Source organism: Sorex araneus, chromosome 9, assembly GCF_027595985.1.
Source record: "Sorex araneus isolate mSorAra2 chromosome 9, mSorAra2.pri, whole genome shotgun sequence".
Classification (NCBI taxonomy): domain Eukaryota; kingdom Metazoa; phylum Chordata; class Mammalia; order Eulipotyphla; family Soricidae; genus Sorex; species Sorex araneus.
In genome coordinates, this window is record NC_073310.1 from 3,627,936 (window position 1) to 3,653,507 (window position 25,572).

Below are 25,572 nucleotides of genomic sequence, written 5' to 3' on the forward strand. Positions count from 1 at the left end.
GGCGCTTGCCTTGCACGTGGCTGAGCCAGGTTCGATCCCTGGTGCCCCCTATGGTCCTGTGAGCCCCCCTGGAGTGATCCTAAATGAGAGCGGAGAGTCAGCCCTGAGCGCAGTCGGGTGTGGCCCAAAAACAAACAAAAAGAGTCCACTCAGGACAAAAGGGGAAACAACCCCCATAAGGCAGGCAAAGCAAGTGTGTGTGACCGGTCTGTAAGGAAAGATGCTCGCCTCGAGACGAGGGTTCCTGGTCAGACAGAAGATCGAGAAAGGGCCCGAAGTCTGAATTCTCAAACCAGAATGTTGAGCTGATGGGAGATTCTGGCCTTCACAGTCTTAAATTTTTTTTTCCTTTTTGGGTCACACCCAGTGATGCTCAGGGGTTGCTCCTGGCTCTGCACTCGGGAATCACTCCTGGCGGTACTTGGGGGACCATATGGGATGCCGGGATCCAACCCAGGTTGGCCGAGTGCAAGGCAAACGCCCTACCCTACTCGCTGTGCTATTGCTCTGTCCCCAGTCTTAAAATTTTTGACTACTGAGTATTCTGACTGGTTTGGATCCTAGTCCTGAAATTTCAAAATTCGTTGTTGCTTAGACTATGGAAAGAAAGGATTCAGGCTCGAAATTGTAATGGACTCTGGTGGGCTGGAGAAAGAGTACAGAGCAGAAGGCACTCCCTGGGGTGCCTCACCCGGCCGAGTGCCCGCACTCTGTATGGTCCTCTGGGCACCGCGAGGGGTGACCCCAGAGCTTCACCGGGGGCAACCCAAAAACTTAAAAAAAAATTTTTAAATTTCTCTTTCCTTCTCCCATCAATTGTTTATTTTTTAAAGTAAGTTCCTCTGCTGGAAACTTATTTGTAGTTTTTACGGATAGTCCTGTGAATTAATGGAAGTATTAATGATGATAAATGTGTGTTTGTGAAGCATATTTGGGGTGTATTTGTAAAGCGACTTATGCATTTGACTATTTAGTAAAGAACTTAATTTAAAATGTATAATAAATTAAGAAAAATATTAATTTTTCTACCATTGCCCACAAAGTACTACTTTCTTAAAATTTGGGAAAGTGTTGTGATGATTTTTTTTTAACTTCATGTACTTTTCTTTTTAATTTTCTTTTTAAATTTATTTATTTATTTATTTATTTTTGCTTTTTGTGTCACACCCAGCGATGCTCAGGGGTTACTCCTGGCTCTGCACTCAGGAATTACTCCTGGCGGTGCTTGGGGGACCATATGATGTGCTGGGGATCGAACCCGGGTCGGCCGCGTGCAAGGCAAGCGCCCTACCCACTGTGCTATCGCTCCAACCCCTATTTTTTATTTTTTAATGAATCACCGTGAAGTACAGTTACAGACTTACAAACTTTCGTGCTTACATTTCAGTCATACAATGATCGAGTACCCATCCCTCCACCAGTGCCCATTCTCCACCACCAATGTTCCCAGTATCCCTCCCACCACTGCACCCCTATTTCCTCCTACCCCTCACCTCTGTGGCAGGCACATTCCCTTTTACTCTCTCTCTCCTTTTGGGTGTTATGGTTTGTGATACAGGTATTAAGTGGCCATCATGTTGATCTATAGTCTACTTTCAGCACACATCTCCCATCCTGAACAAGCCCTCCAAGCATCTTTTACTTGGTGGTCCCTTTTTCCCCCAGCGTGTGAGGTCGGTTTCCAAGCCGTGGAGCAATCTTCCTGGTCCTTATTTCTACCATCTTTGGGTGTTAGTCTTCCATTATGTTACTTTCTATTCCACAAATGGATGCAGTCCTTCTCTGTCTGTCCTTCTCTTTCTGACTCATTTCACTTACCATGATACTTTCCATGTTCATTCACTTGTATGCAAATTTCATGACTTCATCTTTTCTAACAGCTGCATAGTATTCCATTGTGTAGATGTACCAGCGTTTCTTTAACCAGCCATCTGTTCTTGGGCACTCGTTTTTTTCCATATTCTGGCTATTGTAAACAGCGCTGCAATAAACATACAAGTGAAGATGTCATTTTTACTATACTCTTTTGCATCTCTGGGATATATTCCCTGAAGTGGTATTGCTGGGTCAAATGGGAGCTCAATTTCTAGTTTTTTGAGAAACGTCCATACTGTTTCCAAAAGGGCTGAACCAGTCGGCATTTCCACCAGCAGTGAAGGAGAGTTCCCTTCTTCTTACATCCACGCCAACACCAGTTGCTTTTGTTCTTTTGGATGTGGGCAGTTTCTATAGTGTGAGATGATATCTCATTGTTTTGATCTGCATCTCCCTTATGATTAGTGATGAAGAGCATTTTTTCATGTGCCTTTTGGTCATTCATATATCTTCTTTGAGAAAGATTCTGTTCATTTCATCACCCCATTTTCTGATGGGGTTGGATGTTTTCTTCTTGTAGAGTTCAACCAGTGCCTTATATATCCTTGATATCAACCCCTTATCAGATGGGTATTGGGTGAATATCCTTTCCCATTCTGTAGACTGTCTTTGTATTCTGGTCGCTGTTTCTTTTGAGGTACAGAAGCTTCTTAGTTTAGGATAGTCCCATTTGTTTATCTCTGTTGCCACTTGCTTGGTCAGTGGGGTGTCATCTTTGAAGATACTTTTAGCTTCAATGTTGTGGAGGGTTTTGCTGATCTTTTCTTCATTGTACCAAATGGATTCTGGTCTGATGTTGAGATCTTTAATCCAATTTGATCTGGCTTTTGTGCATGGTGTTAGGTAGAGGTCTGAGCCTTTTTTTCTTTTTTGCATGTAGCTGTCCAGTTTTTCCAGCACCATTTGTTAAAGAGGCTTTCCTTGCTCCACTTTACATTTCTTGCTCCCTTATCAAAGATTAGATGATCATATATTTGAGGGTGTGTGTAAAGATATTCAACCCTGTTCCATTGGTCTGCGGCTGTGCCATTGTTCCAGTACCATGCTGTTTTAATTATTACCACTTTGTAGTAGAGTTTGAGGTTGGGGAAGGTGATGCCTCTTATCATCTTTTCCCCAAGAATTGCTTTAACTATTCATGGGGGTTTGTTGTTCCATATGAATTTCAGGAGTGTTTGAACAATTTCTTTGAAGAATTTCACGGGTATCCTTATAGGGATCGCATTGAATCTGTATAATGCTTTGGGGAGTATTGCCATTTTGACAATGTTAATTATCCCAATCCATGAGCAGGGGATATATCCATTTCCTATGTCCTCTTTTATTTCATGAAATAGCGTTTTGTAGTTTCTTTTTTTTGCACAGGTCCTTTACCTCCTTAGCTAAGCTGATTCCTAGGTACTTGATTTTCTAAGGCATGATTGTGAACGGGATTGCTTTTTTCATGTTACTTTCTTCTCCCTCATTACTTGCTATAGGAAAGCCATGGATTTTTGGGTATTGATTTTTATAGCCTGTGACTTTACTATACAAGTCTATTGTTTCTAGAAGCTTCTTGGTAGAGGCTTTAGGATTCTCTAAATATAGTATCATATCATCTGCAAATAGTGAGATCTTGATTTCTTCCTTTCCTATCTGGATGCCCTTGATATCTCTTTCTTGCCTAACTGCTACTGCAAGTACTTCCAGTACTATATTGAACAGAAGTGGTGAGAGTGGGCATCCTTGTCTTGTCCTGGATCTTACAGGGAAGGCTCTTAGTTTTTCCCCATTGAGGATAATGCTTACCATAGGCTTGTGATAGATGTCTTTGACTATATTGAGAAAAGTTCCTTCAGTACCCATTTTGGCAAGAGTTTTCATCATAAACAGGTGCTGGATCTTTTCAAATGCTTTCTCTGCATCTATTGATATTATCATATGGTTTTTATCTTTTCTTTTGTTGATATGATGGATTATGTTGATTGATTTCCAAATGTTAAACCATCCTTGCATTTCCGGGATGAATCCCACTTGGTTGTGGTGTATGATCTTTTTGATGAGTTGTTGGATTCTATTTGCTAATATTTTGTTGAGGATATTTGCATCCGTGTTCATCAGGGATATCAGCCTGTTGTTTTTTCTTCTTCTTCTTTTTCTTTTTTTTGTGGTGTCTCTGTTTGCTTTTGGTATTATGGAGATATATGATGTGCCTCATAGAAACTGTTTGGGAGAGTTTCTGTTTCTTCAGTTTCCTGGAAAAGCTTGAGAAAAACTGGCAATAGGTCCTCTTTAAGTTTTTGGAAAAATTTGCTAGTGAATCCATCTGGACTTGGGCTTTTGTTTTTGGGAAGACTTTTGATTACAGTTTCAATTTCCTTGATAGTAATAGTCTGTTCAGGTATTCAAAATCTTCTTGGTTCCACCTTGGAAGATTATAGGAATCCAGGAATTTATCCATTTCTTCTAGGTTCTCTTGTTTTGTGGCATACAGACTTTCAAAGTAGTCTCTGATGACCCTCCAAATTTCTTTGGTTGTGATGATCCCCTTTTCATTTCTGATTCAATTTATTAGGGTTCTCTCTCTTTCTTTGTGAGTCTTGCTACTGTTTTATCAATCTTGTTTATTTTCTCAAAGAACCAGCTCTTGGTTTCATTGATTATTTGGATTGTTTTTTGGGTTTCTATGTCATTAATTTTTGCTCTTAGTTTTATTTCTTTCCTTCTGTCTGGTTTGGGCTCCTTTTGTTGGTCCTTTTCTAAGATCTTGAGCTGTGAAGTCAAGTTATTTATGTGGGCTCTTTTCTTCCTTCCTGAGAAATGCTTGCAGAGCTATAAATTTTCCCCTTAACACGGCTTTAGCTGTGTCCCACAGTTTTTGGTAGCTCATGTCTTCATTTTCATTTGTTTCTAGGTATCTTTTGATTTCTTCCTTGATTTCCTCTCTGATCCACTCTTGTTCAACATTGAGTTGTTTAATTTCCAGGTGTTTGATTTGTTTCTCCACATCTGTGTATGATTAACTTCTATCTTCAGTGCATCCTGGTCTGAGCAAATAGTTGATGCAATTTCTATCTTCCTGATTCTATTGTGGTATGTTTTGTGACCCAGCACGTGGTTTATTTTGGAAAATGTTCCGTGTACACTGGAAAAGAATGTGTATTCATTTTTGGGGGGATGAAAAGCCCTTTATACATCTATGAGCCCTCTCTCATCTATTTCTTCCTCCAAAGCCAGTGTTTTCTTGCTGAGTTTTAATCTTGTTGATCTCTCCAGAGGTGATAAGGCGGTGCTGAAGTCTCCAACTGCTGTGGTGTTGCTACCAATGTCCCCTTAAAATCTGTTAGCAGCTGTTTTAAGTACTTAGCTGAGTGAGTATATGTTTAGGACTATGATTTCTTCCTGCTGCACATATCCCTTGATTGTTAAAAAATGGCCTTTGCTGTCCCTTCTAATCTTTTTCAACCTGAAATCTATGTTGTCAGATACTAGTATGGCCACCCCGGCTTTTTTGAGGGAGTTGTTTGCTTGCAGGATTGTTTTCCATCCTTTGACTTTGAGTCTGTATTTGCTCTGACTGTTCAGATGTGTTTCTTGTAGGCAGCAGAATGTTGGGTTCAGTTTTTAATCCATTTTGCCACTTTGTGTCTCTTAACTGTTGCATTTAGACCATTGACATTGAGAGAGATTATTGTCATGGGGTTTTGTGCCATCTTTCTGTAGAGGTTTGTTGTGTTTGTAGGGGTTTTTCTTGTCTTATAGTAGCCCCTTTAGTCCTTCTTTTAAGGTTGGCTTTTGAGTCTCTGAAGTTCCTGAGCTATTGTTTATCCATGTGCATCGTTCCTTCAAGTCTGAGTAAGAGTTTAGTCAGATAAAGTTTTCTTGGTGAGGCGTTCATTTCATTGAGTTTTTTCACTATTGTCTTCGGGCTTGGAAGGTTCCTCTGATAAGTCTGCTGTAAATCTAAGGGGTTCTCCTTTGTATGGGATTTCCTTCTTTGATCTTGCTGTTTGCAGTACGGTGTCTCTATCCGTGGTATCCATCATTCTGATTATGCTATGTCTTGAAGTCTTTTATTAGGGTCTCTTTTAGCTGGCACCCTTCAGCCTCCGTAGATCTGGATGCCTACATTCTCCAGCTCTGGGAACGTCTCAGCAATGATATTTTTAACTGTGGCTTTTTCATTGGGGTTACCTCCCTGTCCTTCTGGTACTCCAGTGATTCTTATGTTGTCCATCAGCCACTGGTTATGTATATGCTAGGCCCCAGGGATGCAAAAGCATGCACAATGAACAATTTTTGTCTTTCTGGCTCTCCCTGCCTAGCAAAAGGAGACAAGTGTCTATGCAGTTGTAATTTTGTATGATATCTACTCTCATGTAATGATAGAATGGTTAAGGTTTCTCTGAAACAAGTGGTATTCTACACTGAGACCTAAAGAGTAAGAATGATCTGTGTTGGGCTGCGGGGATCATAGAGTGTGTACACTGGGGGTGAAGGAATAGAGTATTGCAGGGACTAGAATTCCTCCCAGCTTAGGGCTGGAGCGATAGCACAGCGGGTAGGGCGTTTGCCTTGCACGCGGCCGACCCGGGTTCGATCCCCGGCATCCCATATGGTCCCCCAAGCACCGCCAGGAGCAATTCCTGAGTGCAAAGCCAGGAGTAACCCCTGAGCATCGCTGGGTGTGACCCAAAAAGAAAAAAAAAAAAAAAAAAGAAAGAAAGAATTCCTCCCAGCTTACCTAGAATAGGGAGTATGAGGCAGGAAAGTAACCAGAATATTATGGAATAGTATTTACGTGCTTCTGTCTTTTTGTATCTTGCATAGCTATTTAAGGATCTGTAATGCTGATCTATTATGATTTAAGTAATGACTCTTAGACAGTCTGGTTAAGGGAAGTGTACTGGAAGGCCGGGGACACAGCTCACTTCACAATTTGGCCTGGTTTCAATTCCCAGCAGCCTCTAGCACACTGCCCCTCTACCTCAAAAAAAAAAGGGGGTGGGGTGGGGAAGCCTACTGGTTTTATTCATTGGTTTATAATGATTTTAATTTTTTTTTTAGTATGAAGAATTAATGGAAGCTTTTAAAACTTTGCATAAAGAATGTGAACAGCTTAAGACATCAGGATTTTCTACAGCAGAAATAAGAAGGGTAAAATATATATATATATTTTTTTATTTGAATAATGTTAGACTTAGGAGTTTTGGTTGTAGTTAGTTCCCAGTGGGCTTTTATTTTCCCCTCCCCCTCAGCGCTAGGGATGGACCAGGGCCACTGAGACTCATACTGAGCCATTCTTTATTGTTTTTGTTACTTGTTTGTGTGGGAGGGAGTAGGGGGTGGGGGGTGGGAGAGAGGTGTTGGGATTTGGCCACACCCAGCTGTGCTCAAAGCTTACTCCTGGGGCTGTTCAGGGGTCATTCTTGGGAGCTCAGGAAGCATGTGTGGTGCAGGGGATTGAGCCCAGGTTGCTGTATGCAAAGCAACTATGGAACTGGTTAAAAATAATTTAGGGACAGGGGGTTTCGGCTCAAATGGGTGTAGCACAAGACGTCATGTTTGATCCCTGCCACCCCGTGGCTCCTAAGCATCAGTGGGTGTTGCCCTGGTGGCCCCAGGCTCGGCATGACTGATCAGCCCCTCGGGCTGCTCAGGGTCTGGCCACAGAGTCAAAGACTGCCAGCAGTGCCCCTGGACACCCCTGAGCAATAAATGAATGAAAATGGAAAGTAGTTTATTTATGACGCTTTTATTTTCAGTTAGGGAATTGGTTAACAGAAAAAAAGCAGACATAAATTTATCTCTTGAAACTACCAAAGCTTTAAAAATAATTTTGTGAGGCACATATGCTGCCCGAGCCCATGTGCTGCGTGTGCCCACGTGGCCGAGCACATGTGGTGCCCGAGCACATGTGGTAACTGCATCTCCCCTCTTGAGATGTGTACTTTTGTGTCGAATGCTGGGATGTGTGGAGGGGCTCTCTCCGCCCTGGGAGAAGCCCGGGTTCTCTCCTGAGCACATTACTCTCGGCTCTCTCCCACTTTCTCTTCCTCCTCCCCTTCAGAACCTCCAAATAAAATCTGTTTTACTTCAAAAAAAATTTTTTGATGGAAAATTTGTAGAACTTGGTATTCAGAACAGTAGATAGAATGTCAGAAACTGTTATTTATGGGGGTTTATTTATTTATTTATTTATTTTTGTTTTATGGGGTTGGATTATGTGGATTACTCCTGGCTCTGCACTCGGGATCCTCCTGGCAGTACTCAGGTGACTGTGGGATGCCGGGAATCAAACCTAGGTTGGCTGCATGCGAGGCAAGTGCCCTACTAGCTGTACTGCCTCTCCAGTCCCATCTTGTTCGCGGCGTTCTTTTTTAATTTGTTTTATTTTGGGGCCACACCTAGCGATGCTCGGGGGTTACTCCTAACTCTGCACTCAGGAATTACTCCAGGGACCATAAAGGATTCCTGAGCAATGATCCAGGACCATATCAGGGCTGGGAATGGAACCCGGGTCAGCTGCTTGCAAGGCAAATGCCCTCCCTTCTGTGCTATCTCTCTAGCCCCAAGTTGTTCATGTTTTCAGACCTGCATAATTTCCTTTATAAAAGATTTTTGAAAAAAAAATTTTTTGAAAAATTACATACCCTATATTTAGAATCAGAACACAAATATGCTAGTCAGCAGCTTTACCTTGCTACATCATCACCAGTTTTAGCTGCTTTTCTAGATGAACACACTCATCTGCCAAATAAATCCCCCTGCATAAAGGATCCTGAGGTTCTTCACTGTCACTGTCACTGTTATTCCGTTGCTCATCGATTTGTTCGAGCGGGCACCAGTAACGTCTCCCATTGAGAGACTTATTGTTACTGTTTTTGGCATATCCAATACGCCACGGGGAGCTTGCCAGGCTCTGCCTCTCGGGCTCGATACTCTTGGTAGCTTGCCGGGCTCTCCGAGAGGGGCAGAGGAATCGAACACGGGTCGGCTGCGTGAAAGGTGAAAGCCCAGCCGCTGTGCTATCGCTCCAGCCCTGAGGTTCTTCATTAGAGAAAAATCTTCCTCCAGAGAGGAATTTTGCTCCTTAAGGCTCTAGTTCTACACTAGCACGTGACGGGGACTAGTGGAGACGTTACTGGGGCCCGCTCTAGCAAATCGATGAACAATGGGATGACAGTGATACAGTGACTGCTCTAATTCTAAATTATAAACATGATCGCTGAAGAATCATATAAAAGCCTTATCTGAATTCGATAGTCCAGACAATTCTTTTTCTGATAATGTTTTCTTGACTACTTTTTTTTTTAGGATATAAGTGCAATGGAGGAAGAAAAGGATCAGCTCATTAAGAGAGTTGAACGGCTGAAGAAAAGGGTAAGACGAGAATTAGCACTGTCAGGCTTTGGCCTCAGTTCCCAAGGACTTGCGAAGATTTAGGAATGCAAATAAAGAGTAAGCCAGGCCAGGGTGTATATCCAAGGATGGGCTCAAGTAACGTTGACAGAAAGGAAATCTCTCCAGGCAGTGGCCCAGAATCTTGTGGAGTTTAGAGCCTACTGTCATCTCTAGGGAGTACTGTTTACCAGGAGGAAATGATAAGTGGCTGTCTGAGTCACGTGACTTGCTCATTTCTGTCTTAAGTCTGACAGTAACATGTACTACTTATTCTGTTACTGTAGGTGGAGACAGTTCAGAATCATCAACGAATGCTTAAAATAGCAAGGCAACTTCGACTGGAAAAAGAGAGAGAAGAATTTCTAGTGCAACAGAAACAGGAACAAAAGAATCAGGTACCTGAGTGGAAGTTTATATTCTCGCTTTAAAGAAATAGTTTCTGCTCCTCATTCAAATGCAAAGAAAGAATTAGGATTATATAAATTCATGTTTCCCTTTGTTAGCATGGTGGAATGTCATCAGTATTTTGTGGTGCCACCATTGACAATAATCGCATCTTTTGGGGTCCCTAGCTTATAGGTGTCTGTATACTATCTTTTATCTTGTGTTTAATTCATGTTGTTTCCACCTTAGGAAGCATTAATTCTAAACTTAAATAGTATAATTAATTAGGCTTTTATTGTTTTTCTATAGCAGCTTGAGATTCTGGAGTTATTAGGACGTCTTTTCTGTTTCTTGATCACAGAGTCCAGTAAATGTTACGTGTAGCAAATAAGCAAACCATGAAAAGACTGAAAAATCACCCACCTTCCATGTCTTTTTTTCCCTATTTTATGATCCATTAAAAAAAATTGCTGCTGGTGGCTGGAGTGACAGTATAGTGTGTAGAGCGTTTACCTTGCATGTTTCTGGCCCCAGGTTTGATCCCTGGCACCTCATGTGGTCCCCCAAGCCCACCAGGAGTGATCTCCAAGCGCAGAACCAGAAGTAAGCCCTGAGCATTGCCAGGTGTGGCCCCAAAACAAATAAATTACTTCTGTTGGGCTGGAGAGATAGATAAGACAGCAGGTAGGAAGCTTGCCTTGCGTGGGCAACCTGGGTTTGTCGTTTGATCGCCCACATCCCATATGCTGGGGGGGCTCCCCACCCCCCGAACTGCCAGGGTGACCCCTGAGCGCAGAGCCAGGAATAAGCCCAGAACATTGCCAGTTGTGATTTCCTCCCAAAATAAACAAAAAAAAATGCATGAAAACTGAATAGACTTAATCATTAAAATATATCTCATATCAGTTCCATTTACTACGTACAAGGACAGTTCAGATATTTAGCTCTTTTGGAATTTGACTTCACATCATATTTCCCATGCAACCAAAAACCTGGGTCCCGAATGATTATTTCGCATCAGTTTTCTGTTCCGAGACATCGTTTGCTAAATTCAAGCATGCCTTGGAATGAAGAAAAACAAGTTATAATAAGAAAAGCCTTCTGCCTATATTTTTCTTGATCACCAGATTCAAGAGATAATTAAACTTCTGACTCCCTTTTGAAAAAAGTTTTATTTATCTTATTTGTTCCTTTCGTGTAATTATTATGTGACACACTTTGTCCTTGTTTATCTGTATGAGTGGTAGTTGTCAATGGACAAAGCTATTAGATTCAGTCTAATAGGTTAGTAATGGATCTAATTCTGTTTCAAAGCTTTTTCATGCAGTACAGAGGCTTCAAAGAGTACAAAACCAGCTGAAGAGCATGCGCCATGCAGCAGCAGACGCAAAGCCTGAAAGTAAGTAGACACTGGAATATGATATAGATGCTCAGAGAATATGAATGTAAATGAGTATTCTTCCTGAAAGCAGTCAACCGGTGAACATTATCATCACGTGAGAGCCCAGAGTTTGGGGGTGTTATTCCCTAGCGAGTGGAAGGATTCTCAGTGTCGGCACCTTGAGTTTTCCACTGAGGCCTTTAAATTCTGATTCAGCACATGGGCAGCGCCTCCAGTCTGTGAAAGCCGTTCTCTTGTGTGCCTGTGTAAAGTATGGAGGATGGATTTTAGGAAAAAGTTGGATGAAAAAATGTGAATTATTTTATAACCAGGACTACAAAGAAAAAGAATAAAAATAGGAACCCTTGAAATGAATGCTGTTTCTTGTTTTGAGTTGTTTTCCTCCACTTCTTGGTCACATTTGCTTTATACAGAGAATTGTTCTAGTAGCCAGGACTATATCACCAAGGCCAGCTAAGGGATTTTTTTTGTTTTTATTACACCTCTCCTCCCCTAGTGGTTCAAGGGGCATGAACTCGAGGCCTTGTGATGTGGGCATGTGTCTTACCACTTGTGCTATCTCCTGGTCCCTGCCCTGGGAAATTTTAATGTGTTTGCTCATCAGAAATGAGACCATGTAAATTGGAATAGTGTCCAGAGCTCCTGTGAGAGTAGCGTGCGATGAGCGTAACCACCGTTCCTCCGTGCGCTCATTATGCGCCACGTGCTGCTTCGGATGTGCTGTAGGGGGACGCGCTGTTACTGCTGCATCCCTGACTCTCTCGGCTGGACCCATGCGAGTTACTGAGTCAGCGCTGGTCTCGCGGGTCCCGGACAGCAGCAGAGTAGGATGCACAGAAGCCGCAGGCGGTAAACATTCCGTTAGGTAGCCGGGAGATGGGAGTGGAGTGGAGGCCCACACCCTCCACGGGGTGCAGAGGCAGAAAATCATCTTTTCTACTGGCAGCAGGGATTGGGCCCAGTAGTGAAAACTAGCTGGCAGGGGGTAGGAAGATGGATTCCCCCTTAGGGGTACCAGGGCTTCGTACATGCAAAGCCAGCACTCTGTCCCTGGCCATCAAGGGCCAAAAATAATTTTTTTTTAAATGATATATGAGCATTGTGCTTTTTTTGAGTGGACATAGCAAGAGGAGCAGGACAGTAAGGATTCCGTGCTTTGTCCATGCCTTTTTCTGCAGAGCGTGTTCAGCAGCCTCAGAAAAAGAAATTAAACATGTTTATTTGGCCCAGAAATTTAGTGTAATAAGGTTGATCACATTTTGGCTTGTGAAAAGTTTCTACTTAAGGGACTGGAGCAATAGCACAGCGGGGAGGGCGTTTGCCTTTTACGAGGCCGACCCGGGTTCGATTCCCAGCGTCCCATATGGTCCCCTGAGCACCACCAGGAGTAATTCCTGAGTGCATGAGTCAGGAGTAACCCCTGTTCATCGCCGGTGTGAGCCCCCCCCCCAAAAAAAAAGGTTTCTATTTAAATAATATAAAAGGGTTTTTTTTTTTTGCTTTTTGGGTCACACCTGGAGATGCACAGGGGTTACTCCTGGCTCTGCACTCAGGAATTACTCCTGGCGGTGCTCAGGGGGACTACATGGGATGCTGGGATTTGAACCCGGGTCAGCTGCGTGCAAGGCAACCGCCCTACCCGCTGTGCTATCACTCCAGCCCCATAAAAGTATTTTTGAAAAAAAAATAGCGCATATGCTCAAATGCAAATACACAGCATGTACAAGTGAGATCATGCGTGCTGTGTCAAGAAGCAAAGCCAGGGAGTAGACCGTCCCCAGTGGAAACAAACCTTAGGCGACTGCCAACAGAACAGTAAACTGAGGCCGCAGAGGGAGGTGTTGGGGGAGCGGAACCTCGGGGACACGGATGGAGAGTTATTGACACGGGTAACAGAAAGCGAACAGACTGTTGGAAAAATAACTCATTTAAAAGAAATATTGAACCAATGATTAGATAGGCACCAAAAAATTTATGTACGCCAGCATATTTAAAAAATAAATAATGGGCCAGAGAGTCAAGGTACTTGTTTTACGATTGAACCGTGGTTCAGTTCCTGGCACCACATATGGTTCCTGCCAGGAGCCATCAGTCCCTGCCCACAGAGCGAGGAGTAAGCTCTGCGCACCCGTGGATGTGGCCCCAAAACAAAACAAAATGTTTAGGCATTTTTTTATAGTCTTGTAATGTATATAGTTTTTTCAGAGTAACAGCAGTTTTACAGAGCATGTAATTTATTCATAAAATAACCTAGCCATTGAATTGTAGTAAGATCAGTGAGATATGTTCTGTGTGTTTTTGTTTTGGGGCCACACCAGGCAGTGCTCAGGGCTTCCTCCTGGCTCTGTATTCAGGGATCACTCCTGGCGAGCTTGGGGGACCACGTGGGGTGCGGGGGGGGGGGGGGGGGGTTGAACCCTGATAGCCGCGCAAGGCAAGTGCCCTGGCCATTATACTGTCACTCCAGCCCCTTTCTCTGTGTTTTCAGTCAAAAACTTTAGTGATCGTAGTGATCTGAGAGTTTATTGAGGGGCTGGAACAATAGTATAGCAGGTAGGGCGTCTGCCTTGCGTGCTGCTGACCTGGGTTTGATCCCCGGCATCCCCTGTAGTCAGTCCCCTGAGCACCACCAGGAGTCATTCCTGAGTGCAGAGCCAGGAGTAACCCCTGAGCATTGCCAGGTGTGACCAACCCCTTTCCCCCCACCCCCCGCCAAAAAAAAGAGGGGCAGGTAGGGCGTTTGCCTTGCACGTGACTGACCAGGGTTCGATTCCCAGCATCCCATATGGTTCCCTGAGCACCGCCAGGAGTAATTCCTGAGTGCAGAGCCAGGAGTAACCCCTGTGCATTGCTGGGTGTGACCCAAAAAGAAAAAAAAAAGATTTAGTTGAACCAGAAGTCTCGAATCAGGAATCACGAAAATCCCATTAATCACCGATTTCTCGGGCGGGCTCAGTAACCTCTCATTTCGTCCTTTCCCTGAGATCTTAGAAGGCTATCTCCACTAGGCCCTCCCAACAATGTAGCTCTGGGGGCTCTTTCAGGGTCAGGGGAATGAGATCCAGCTTGTTACTGGATTTAGCATATGAATACACCATGGGAAGCTTGGAAACTCTCAAAAGATTGCCAGTTTCTCCCAGAGGGAGAAGCAGGCTACATGATATCTTCTGAGAGCTTGCTTTTAAGTCTTTCTCTGGATGTTGGCCATTGATGGGATTACACACACCTGGGTTCCTCTGCCGGTACCTTCATGCATGAGGCCTGTCCGAACATGTGGAGAGGGGCCTCCAGCATGGCTGTAGCTAGGTTCCAGTGGTCTTCGGCTGCCGGGAGCTCAGCTGGGGTGGGGAGGGAGCCCATCCCCTCCAAGGGGCCCCCGGGGGAAGACAGCCAGGCGTGCGGGCAAGAGACTCTCTGCAGAAGTAGAAAGATAATTTAAAAAATACATAGAAACTGGACAACTGTCAAGCTCTAGGCTAAGATTTTAGGAGAATTTTAATTTAAAACGTGAAATTTTAAAAACCGCTCTGTTGAGGTGAAATTGATGTAATAAACTGCACATATTTGAAGTATAAACTTAATAACTTTTGATATACACTGATGAAGCCATCACTGTTAACCAAGATAACAAATGCATCCACCACTCCCAGATGCTTCCTGGTTCACCTCGTATGCTCTTCACCTCTCCACTTCTCTTCCTTCCTATCCCTGGGCAGCTGTTGAGCTGGTATATCATTATAGATAAGTTTATATTTTCTAGAACTTGGTGTTTAAATATGGAAAATAGTTTAAAGACTTTTTAATTCTTAAAAGTATTTTGGGTGGTCCCAGAGTGATAGTACAGCAGGTAGGGTGCTTGCTTGCATTGCACGTGGCCAACCCAGGTTCAATCCCCGGTATCCCATATAGACCCCCGAGCACTGCCTGATTTCTGAGTGCAGAGCCAGGAGTAACCCCTGAGTGTTGGCCGGGTGTGACCCAAACACCAAAAAAAAAAAAAAAAAAAGATATTTTTGGCTTTTATATTTTGCATCTGATTACATATGTTATGTTTAAGAACTTGAATATAGAAAAACTAGTCATCTAATAGCAAAAGAAGCCAACAGGAATGATTTTCTAATTATTGCATGAGTCATTCAACATTTTCTTCTTTCCTTTCCCCAACTCCTAAAAATGGGAAAGTGGTAGGACTGAATGGGAAACTCATGAATTTGCAGTAACAAATCTTTACATGTTAATATATGGTTAACACAACAGAACTAAAAATAATTTTAAGGCATTGGGCCAGATTTGTTATGCAATCTACGTACGTAGATTACTTAAGCCGGAAATTCAATGTTTTAAAAAGTTAAGCCAGAATTTGTAAATGTGTAATGGAAAGATCTGAAATAAACTTTTTAAAGCTCTCTAGGCTGGGAATTTATAACAAAACCATTATTCACCAAAAATTTGTGTGTGTATATTTTGCACTCTGCCAAAATAAGAAAACTATTAACTGTAAAGCTGTGCTTCATAAAAAATACCAAACATGGAAAAGTAAAAGTGTTTAAGAATGTAGGTAAGCTCTCTCTTTTGGATTTCAACTTAATGTCTTTATAGGTTTGAAGCTGACAACTTGTAATTCCACTTATTAAGTATCAGGGTAGAAAAAAAATTGAGTTGAAGGTATTATAAAAGAAAAAGAATACGTGCTCATACAAGAAGGAACTTGACTTAGATTATGTTCGTATTGTCATTTGGTTCATGGATTTTTTTTAAATACTTAGAAGGCAAAATACAGCACAACAATATTTCTGTTTCTGCAAATGTTCTGAAATATAAAAGAATTATATGGTAACTTAGAAACATAATGCTACTTTTTCTGTAATTGTTTACATGTTTTCATGTAAATTTTTCTTAATTATCATACTAATATCAAAATATTTCAATAGCCAGTCTTTTACTGCACTATGTAAATAATGCATGAAATGCTTTCAACAGATGGCTTTCTCTCTAGGTCTTCTATCTTAAAATATATATCGATATGTCTACTCTCTTACATATTCATTTATTTTGCTTTTTAAGGCTTAATGAAGAGACTGGAAGAGGAAATAAAGTTTAATTCATATATGGTAACAGAAAAATTTCCTAAAGAATTAGAAAATAAGAAAAAAGAATTGCAGTTTTTGCAGAAAGTGGTTTCAGAACCTGCTATGGGCCATTCTGACCTTCTGGAACTTGAGACTAAAGTAAGTGACAGTCAGCTCCTTCTTACAGCTCTGTTTTGTCCCATCCTGTGAAATTGCTGCCTTCTATGGTGTCTTACTCTTTTTTTTTTTTTTGTCACACCCGGAGGTGCTGAGGGTTACTTCTGGCTCTGCACTCAGGAATTACTCCTGGCGATGCTCGGGGGACCATATGGGATGCTGGGAATCAAACCCGGGTCGGCCGTGTGCAAGGCAAACACCCTACCCGCTGTGCAATTGCTCCAGCCCCTATAGTGTCTTACTCTTTGTCTTAACTTTTTTTTTTGCTTTTTGGGTCACACCCAGCAATGCTCAGGGGTTACTCCTGGCTCTGCACTCAGGAATCACTCCTGGTGGTACCTGGGGGACCATCTGGGGTGCCCGAGGATCGAACTGGGGACAGCTGCGTGAAAGGCAAACGCTCGACCCGCTGTGCTATTGCTCTGGCCCCCTGTCTTAACTTTTTCTGTACTCAGTAGTTGACCACTCTTCCAATGAATTGTTCATTATGAGGATGTATAGCATGAGACTAGAAGCATGCTTAAAGTCCTAGGGACTGAGGAGGAAATTAAGTAATTGGATATCTAAAATAATGCATAGGTTTATATGTTCATAATATAATCATTTATATGACAAAATTTAAAATATTTATACATTATTTTTATTTCTAAAAGTAGAAATAAAAATAGAAATAGAGGAACCCAGGAGTGTGGGACCTGGGGCTGAGACCTCCAAACCTGCTCAGATCGGGACTGGGCCTCTTCCACCCAGATTTCCCATTTTCCAGTAGCTAGGCGGTCACACCCAGGGACTGACCCCCAGCACTGTGTAATCCCACCAATGGCCAACATCCAGAGACTTAAAACTAAGCTCCCGGAAGTGCACGGTTGCTTTTCGGCCAAGCGACATCTTATAGCTAGCTTATGGCTAGCTCCTGAGAGTTTCCTGCCCACATGGGAGAGCCTCACAAACTCCCCATGGTGTATTCATATGCCAAAAACAGTAACAATGCTGGGTCTCATTCCCCTGACCCTGAAAGAGCCTCCCTCGTTGGGAAGGATGAGTAAAAGAGGCTGCTAAAATCTCAGGGCTAGGACGAATGGAGACATTACTGAGACTACTCAAGAAATTTGACAATCAACAGGATGATGATGATGATGATGATGATGATGATGATGATGATGATGATGATGATGATAAATTATTTTTATTTCTAAGAATAGAAGTTTCATATTAAAATGAATACATTATTAGCCTTTATTACCAGTTTTGAAATTACTAAATTTTCTTGCAATATTCACTGAAACCTAGTATATCCCTATATAACATTTTTGTCCCTTGGAATAAAACACTAATAAGGTACCTTTAAATAATATTTAAATGCTGTGAGAATTTATTGAAAGGTTTTCATTTGCTTATCCTTTGAAGTAAGTAATATGAGCCTAATTAAAATTCTATTTTTCTTATAGAAATTGGATGTCCATGTCAGATTTGGCTCACATTTAGCACTGTAGCATTGTCATCCTTCTGTTCATCGATTTGCTCGAGCAGGCACCAGTAACGTCTCCATTGTGAGACTTGTTACTGTTTTTGGCATATCAAATATGCCACAGGTAGCTTGCCAGGCTCTGCCGTGCAGGCGGGATGCTCTCGGTAGTTTGCCGGGCTCTCCGAGAGGGACAGAGGAGTCAAACCCCGTCGGCTGCATGCAAGGCAAACGCCCTACCCGCTGTGCTGTTGCTTTGGAAAGTTTTAATGTGTAGGATAGATTATGGTGATAGTTGTGTAAACACAAAAAGTGGGGCAGCAGCGCTCTATCTCTCTCCCGCCGCCCACGTTCAGTAGTCTCACACCGCTTCCCCCACCCCGGGGAGGTCTGTGGCGAAGGCGAAGGAAGGAATGGGAGCCAATTAAATCCCAAGTTACAAAAGCATATTAACAACTGTCTTCCTTTGTCCATACAAAAAGGACATTGCTTTAAAGTAAACTATTCAGGGGCTGGATCGATAGCACAGTGGGGAGGGCGTTTGCATTGCACGCGGCCAACCTGGCTTCGATTCCCAGCATCCCATAGGGTCCCCTGAGCACCGCCAGGGGTGATTCCTGAATGCAGAGCCAGGAGTGACCCCTGTGCATTGCCAGGTGTGACCCAAAAAGCAAAAAAAAAAAAAAAAAAGTAAACTATTCAAAAGACATAAAGAGAAAAGAAAGACAATATTTCACTCATACATATAAAACCATAGATTTCTGAGGAATCTGACCTTACAAGTTAACAGAATCTGATTGGGGGAAATGGTGATAGATTGGTTGGGGAAGAGAGCATAGAGAGGAGTTTACTGATAAAGGCAAAGGAGTGAAAGTGCCTCGGGAGCACTGTGATAAACCTAAGCTTCCTGTGGCAAGGGGAACAGGACATACCAATGTTGTCCTAAAATGTTTAGAGCTCCATTCCAGTAAGCATAGGGGAATAGAGTGCTTCAGGAGCACTGTGATGGGTGTTACCAGATAAACCTAAACTCTTTATGGCAAGGGAGAAAGGACAAACCAATGATATCCTACAATAGTAAAAATCTTTGGAATGGGAATGGTTTTCAGTTACCATCCATATCACCTCTCAGCTGAGTTCAGAAGTTCCTTGTACTAAATCCCTGCGGAATGTTGTTCAGAATTTGCTTTGTCACTTGATCATTTGAAAATCACCATATAGGTGAAGGGATAACTTCGTGGTTTTTTTTTTTTCTTTTTGGGTCACACCTGGCGATGCTCAGGGGTTACTCCTGGCTCTGCACTCAGGAATTACTCCTAGTGGTGCTTGGGGCACCATATGGGATGCTGGGAATCAAACCCAAGTCGGCTGCGTGCAAGGCAAATGCCCTACCCGCTGTGCTATCGCTCCAGACCCAGATAGCTTCATATTTTTAGAAATCTTCCAATAGTAATATAAAATATTTTATATAGAATACTTATAATTTAGACATGAACAGATAAATCCATAAATGCATGTAAATGTATGTCATGAATCACATGATGTAAATTGTGTCTAAAAGTAATCATAACTACCCAATCATGACATTAATGGAATTTTCCATCAAATCATTGATGGTAAAGTAGTAAATTTAGGGGCTATAAAATAGTACGGGGGGCTGGAGCGATAGCACAGTGGGTAGGGCGTTTGCCTTGCATGCGGCCGACCCGGGTTCGATCCCCGGCATCCCATATGGTCCCCCAAGCACCGCCAGGAGTAATTCCTGAGTGCAGAGCCAGGAGTAACCCCTGAGCATCGCTGGGTGTGACCCAAAAAGCAAAAAAAAAAAAAAAAAAATAGTACGGCAAGTAGGACACACGCCTGACACCACAGATGGACCACAAGGAGCGATTCTTGGACATAGAACAGGAAGTAAATCCTGAGCACTGCTGGGTGTGGCTCCCCAAAAACCAAAAAGACCCCTGTAATTTTAAAACTCATTGTGACCCGATGAGCTGTTCCTTAGTTTGTGTAATCATATGGAGAGTTTTAACCTATATATTTTTTAACTTACATACTATTTTAGATAAACGAAATAAACACACAGATCAACCAACTGATTGAAAAGAAAATGATGAGAAACGAGCCAATCGAAGGCAAACTCTCGCTGTACCGGCAACAGGTAAGACCACTGACTTGGCTACACGTTTGGTCCCATAATCTTACTGGCTTTATCTTCATAAGCACTCCTGATGTGTTATTTGTAGTCCAAAGTGGAAAGGAAGTAAGGAATAAATGCTCTTCTGTCATTGCTAATCTTTAGATTATAATAGAGAATTTGTGGAAAAACAAAGTTCGAAATGCTGATATATCAGGCTTAGTTTCCTTAATGTCTGCCAGCGGGGGTGATAGCGATATTTACCTTTACATAAAAATTTACTTTTGTCCAGCAGTGCTTAGGACTTATTCCTGGCCCTGTGCTCAGGGAGTGCTCTTGGCTGTACTCAGGACAGAGGTGATGCTGAGACGGAACCGGGGCTGGCCACGTGCACGGCAAGAACCTTGACCCCGTGTACTGTCTCCTCAAATCTTCCATATTTTTTTTTTAATGCAAGTTTACCTTAAAAGTAAACTTAAGGGGGGTGGAGTACAGTGGGTTGAACGCCTACCACGCATGCCGCAGGACCTGGTTTAACCAGGACCCCGTATGGTCCCCCAAGACCACCAGGAGTAATTCTTTTTTTTTTTTCTTTTTGTGTCACACCTGGCAATGCACAGGGGTTATTCCTAGCTCATGCACTCAGGAATTACTCCTGGCGGTGCTCAGGGGACCATATGGGATGCTGGGAATCGAACCCGGGTCGGCCGCGTGCAAGGCAAATGCCCTACCTGCTGTGCTATTGCTCCAGCAGCCCCACCAGGAGTAATTCTTTTTTTTTTTTTTTTTTTTTGCTTTTTGGGTCACACCCGGCGATGCACAGGGGTTACTCCTGGCTCTGCGCTCAGGAATTACTCCTGGCAGTCTCAGGGGACCATATGGGATGCTGGGAATCGAACCCGGGTCGGCCGCGTGCAAGGCAAACGCCCTCCCCGCTGTGCTATTGCTCCAGCCCCACCAGGAGTAAGTCTTGAGTGCGGAGCCAGAGGGAGTCCCTGACCAGGCACAGATGGATGTGTTCCCCGGAACAAAACAAACAAACCCGAAGAAAAAAAGGGTAAACTTAAGAGTTCTTAATAAAAACATTAAAAAGTAAAGGTTGAAATATTTTTTTTAGCCAGAGGCCCAGAGGACTGGTTCGGTAGCTTCAGGTGCCTGCCCGGTGAGTGTGAGGTCTGTTCCACCCTCTGTGCCAGCACGCGTGCCAAGAGTGATTCTGGCGCTTTGCTGTTTGTGATCTCCAGCACCACAGGCAGTTTTCAGCTATAGCCAGTCGTGTGTAAACGCCAGGGCCAAGGGGTGCCGATCCCAGTAAAACTGACGCACAGATACCAGAGCTAGGAAGTCTGACCTCAGTCAAGCACATGTGTGAGCACTGCAGCTAATGTGAGCACCCCACGCCAGCCAGAGAACCCTCGATCACCTGACCACGTGACCTGGCAAGCATGTGCACGGCCTCACCACTAAAGGAGCCCTTCCCAGCCAGCTCCAGGGGGTCACATCCTTCAGCCGCAGAGCTGGCACCTACCTAGCCTCAGTGGCGGCTGGACAGTGCACGCTCCGTTGAGGCTTCGGGGGGCCCAAACAGCAGAATTGCTGGGACCCAGCTCAGTACACGGGGGAGGGGACCAGGGACCGAACTCAAGTCCCCACGCCTGCAGGGCATCTGCCTCTCGCCTCTGAGCTGTCCCCAGGTGCCCGGGCATATTGCTTCCCAAGGTTCTCCATCTGTGCGTGGGTCAGCTCGTTTCTTTTTATTATCAAATAATCTCCATTGTGCAGTTTGATCATACTTTGTTTTTTCCATTTGGGTTATTTCTACGTTTTGGCTATTCTGAATAATGCTGCAGTGAGCATTCTTATTTTCTGTGTAGACATATGCTTTCATTTTTCATGAACATATTCACAAAAGTGGAATTGCTAGTTTATATGCCAGTTCTGTGTTCACGTTTTGAATAAATGCCAGATAGCTGTTTAAAGCGACTGTACCATTCCACATTCCCACCAGCAGTGGGTGAAGAGTCGGTTTATTTTTCTGAGTTCTTCCTTCATATCTGTACCCACTTTTTCTATAGAATTGTTGACTTTGGGGGCTGAGTTTTATAATCAAATAGCAACATTTTCTCCACTTTGGTATTTTCCTTTTAATTTATATTGTGCTTTGCTATAGGAGTGGTCTGTATTTTTATGAAATCTATCAATTCTTTCATTTATATTTTTACTCATATTCAGGAATCTTTTTCCTGTAAAAATTATAGGGACATTTCCTCATTTTTTTTTGATCATAAAGAATTTCACTTTTGTGTTTTTATATCTCTGATATATTTAGAATTTAGAATTCTAAATTTCTACTGTGTGATTTTTTTATGGTATATGTCTAATTATCTAATTGTCTCAATAACAGTAAAAAGTCAATTTTGCTGTGTGAATTTGAGATTTTATCTATATTTTATTATAAATTTAAAATTGTCATTGTATTTACTTCTAGATTTTCTGTTGATCCATCAATCTGTGTGTTTATGTGCCATCATTAACTTTTAATTATGTATACTTTATAATTAGGTTCCAATGATATCTCATAAAAGTAATCACTTTTACCCTTTATTGCTATACATTTTAGGGTTTTCCTTGCCATATCTTTGTATTTCTTCAAACAACCAAAAAACACCCAGGAATTTTAATTACTAGAATTGCTTTATATTTATCAGTCACTTCAGAACTTACATCTTTATAGTTTTTGGTCTTCCTATGTTCACTTTTATTTTTGTGACTTGTAGGAGTATTTAATAGTTTTCTTCATAAAGTCTTGGACCCTGATCCAGAGAGACAATACGGAGGGTAAGGCGCTTGCTCACATGCGGCTTTCCCGGGTCCCATCCCCGGTGACCTGGACGGTTCCCCAAGTCTGCCAGGAGTAATGCCTGAGGCAGAGCAGGAGTAAACCCTGAGCGCCACTAGATAAATACGGCCCCTAAGACGAGTCGATAAAAAGGTCTTGGGTCCATTCGTTAAATTTAGGCTTACATATTTGATCTCATTTTTTTGCTCCAATAAGTGAGGTTTCCTTATTTTTTCTTCACCAGTTTGCCCTGGAATGCTGTTGATTTGTTTGCTGTAATTTTCCCGTAGATTATTTTGATGTGTTTTTTCTTAGGTATATTATAATGTACCATGAAAATATCACTTTTCTTTCAAATCTTATGCTTCAAATTGTTTTCTCTGGTCTAATGTTATATACTATAGGAACCTAAAACTCAATATTAAGCTATAGTGGGTGGAGTGGGCATTTTTATCTAGTGCCAGACTTCAGTGAGAGATACTTCCTTGTTTCACTTTTAGAGTAGAAGCCTAGTTTGAGCTAAGGTTTAAGTTTATTTTGTCATGTTAAGAAAGTGTGGCAGATTATTTTCACTTTATTCTCTCTTTACTTTGATTACAATTAAATTTTCGACAGAAAACCCACTATTATTATTTGGAATTTTCCCCCCAACAATCAGACCTGCCGCAAAGGCATCTTTTGTTTTCTATTGCTGATAATGAAGAGCATATGATGTTGCAGGGCCGCGAAAGCCGTGGCATACGGAGGGTGGCATACTAGGGTCTTGGTGGTGGAACATGTGCACTGGTGAAAGGATGAGTGTTTGATCATTGTCTGACTGAGACTTAATCCTGAAAGCTTTGTAACTGTTCTCACGGTGATTCAATAAAATAAATAAATAAAAGAAAGGATACCATCAACTTCTATTTAGTTCTAATGAGTTATCATTCTCTCTCTCTTTCTCTTTCTCTCTCTGTCTATCTATCTCTATCTCTCGGGCTGCTTCTTCTTTGTTTTCCTTTTGGCTAGAATTCTGTATGGAGAAACATTTTTTATTGCCTGTCTTTTCATTTTCAAACAGGAAGGACAGCACCAATTTTAATGGGTTTGCGCTGGAGAGTTCTCCCTCTCCTGTCATATTTGTTTAAAGGAAATTCTTGTATGAATTCACTTAAAAAGACAGTTTGACTAATATTTTCCTTTAACTAATATAACCCATGATTCACTTAAGGAAATCCTCTCAAAGTTGCTCTCTAATTAAAAATGCAATCTTGGCTGAGAACGTTCGTTTGAATTGTGTAAATATTTGCATAATTCCTGTGAGTCAGATGTTTAGTTTTTAAAACCCGCATCTTATTTATTAGAAAGTCCCAAATACAACAGTTACTTAACATCTTAGTTTTTTTTTTCTTTTGGGGGCCTTTTTTGGGGCCTCACCTGGCTGCTCAGGGTTCCTCCTGGCTCTGCACTCAGGGACCACTCCTGGCAGGCTCCGGGGACCATATGGGATGCTGGGGATTAAACCTGGGTTGGCTGCATGCAAGGCAAGCGCCTTACCCTTCGTACCATCACTCTGGCCCCTTTCACATCTTATTTTTAAAGTATGGGTATTACATTTAAATAAGATGACCTCTGTTATAGTGTGAAGATTAAAAGCATTCTTCTAATGAAACTTATACAGAAAAGCAATAGATTTAATGTTACTGTCTGTGTATCTGTAGTATATTTGTATTAGCTCCTGAATGTACTTGACAAAATTTATTATTATTATTTTTTTTGGCTTTTTGGGTCATACCCAGCCATGCACAGGGGTTACTCCTGGCTGTACACTCAGGAATCACCCCTGACGGTGCTCAGGGGACCCTATGGGATGCTGGGAATCAAACCCAGGTTGGCCGAGTGCAAGGCAAACGCCCTACCTGCTGTGCTATTGCTCTAGGCCCCAAAATTTACTTTTTAAATTATATTTACATTTCACTCGCTTCTCTGCTAATATGTCCTATACTTTAAGAATTTTAATTTTCCGGGGCTGAAGTGATAGCACAGCGGGTAGGGTGTTTGCCTTGCACGTGGCTGACCCGGGTTCGATTCCCAGCATCCCATAGGGTCCCTCGAGCACCGCCAGGAGTAATTCCTGAGTGCAGAGCCAGGAGTAACCCCTGTGCATCTTCAGGTGTGACCCAAAAAGGAAAAAAAGAATTTTAGTTTTCCTAAATCTTTTAAATTGTTATCTGATAACAATTTAAAACATAGCAATTTAAAAGATAACAATTTAAAAGATAACAATTTAAAATTTGTATGAGTATTGCACACTCATACAAGACCACACTGGTGATGACAGGTAAGAGGGCAAGGAGCGCCGATCAGAAGCCCAGTTCATTCTGAACTCTTTACACGGTAAAATCTAAAGGAGAATTTTTGGTTATGTTTCGCTTTTCCTATCCAATGCTTAATTAGGCATCCATCATTTCTCGTAAAAAAGAAGCCAAAGCGGAAGAACTTCAGGAGGCGAAGGAGAAGCTGGCGGGCCTGGAGAAGGAGGTGACGGTGAAGACCAGTCAGACGCGGGAGCTGGGTGGCGCCGAGGTCCTGAAGGGCGACGAGGTCAGTGGAGGTCCCTAGTGGACAACGATACGAGCTCGCTCCTGTTGGAAATCACTGGTGTCTTTTGCTCTTAGTTTGCGCATCAATATTACGATGTTAATCTTATTTTATAAGGCCATTAAAAAATTCAGTCACGGGGCTGGAGCGATAGCACAGGGGGTAGGGCGTTTGCCTTGCATGCAGCCGACCCAGGTTCGATTCCCAGCCAGGAGTAACCCCTGTGCATCGCCAGGTGTGACCCAAAAAGCAAAAAAAAAA

The 25,572-nt window shown here is 42.5% G+C and overlaps 1 protein-coding gene across 1 annotated transcript in view; it reads left to right on the forward strand.

The window, feature by feature from the left end:
• Positions 1 to 25,572, forward strand: part of IFT81 (intraflagellar transport 81) — a 72,174-nt gene that overhangs the window by 6,072 nt on the left and 40,530 nt on the right. The window contains exons 6-12 of the mRNA XM_055147491.1: positions 6,922 to 7,011; positions 9,172 to 9,237; positions 9,543 to 9,653; positions 10,957 to 11,041; positions 16,109 to 16,272; positions 19,821 to 19,916; positions 25,168 to 25,314. Of these exons, the coding sequence (XP_055003466.1) occupies positions 6,922 to 7,011; positions 9,172 to 9,237; positions 9,543 to 9,653; positions 10,957 to 11,041; positions 16,109 to 16,272; positions 19,821 to 19,916; positions 25,168 to 25,314 (759 nt within the window). The remainder of the gene's footprint in view (positions 1 to 6,921; positions 7,012 to 9,171; positions 9,238 to 9,542; positions 9,654 to 10,956; positions 11,042 to 16,108; positions 16,273 to 19,820; positions 19,917 to 25,167; positions 25,315 to 25,572) is intronic.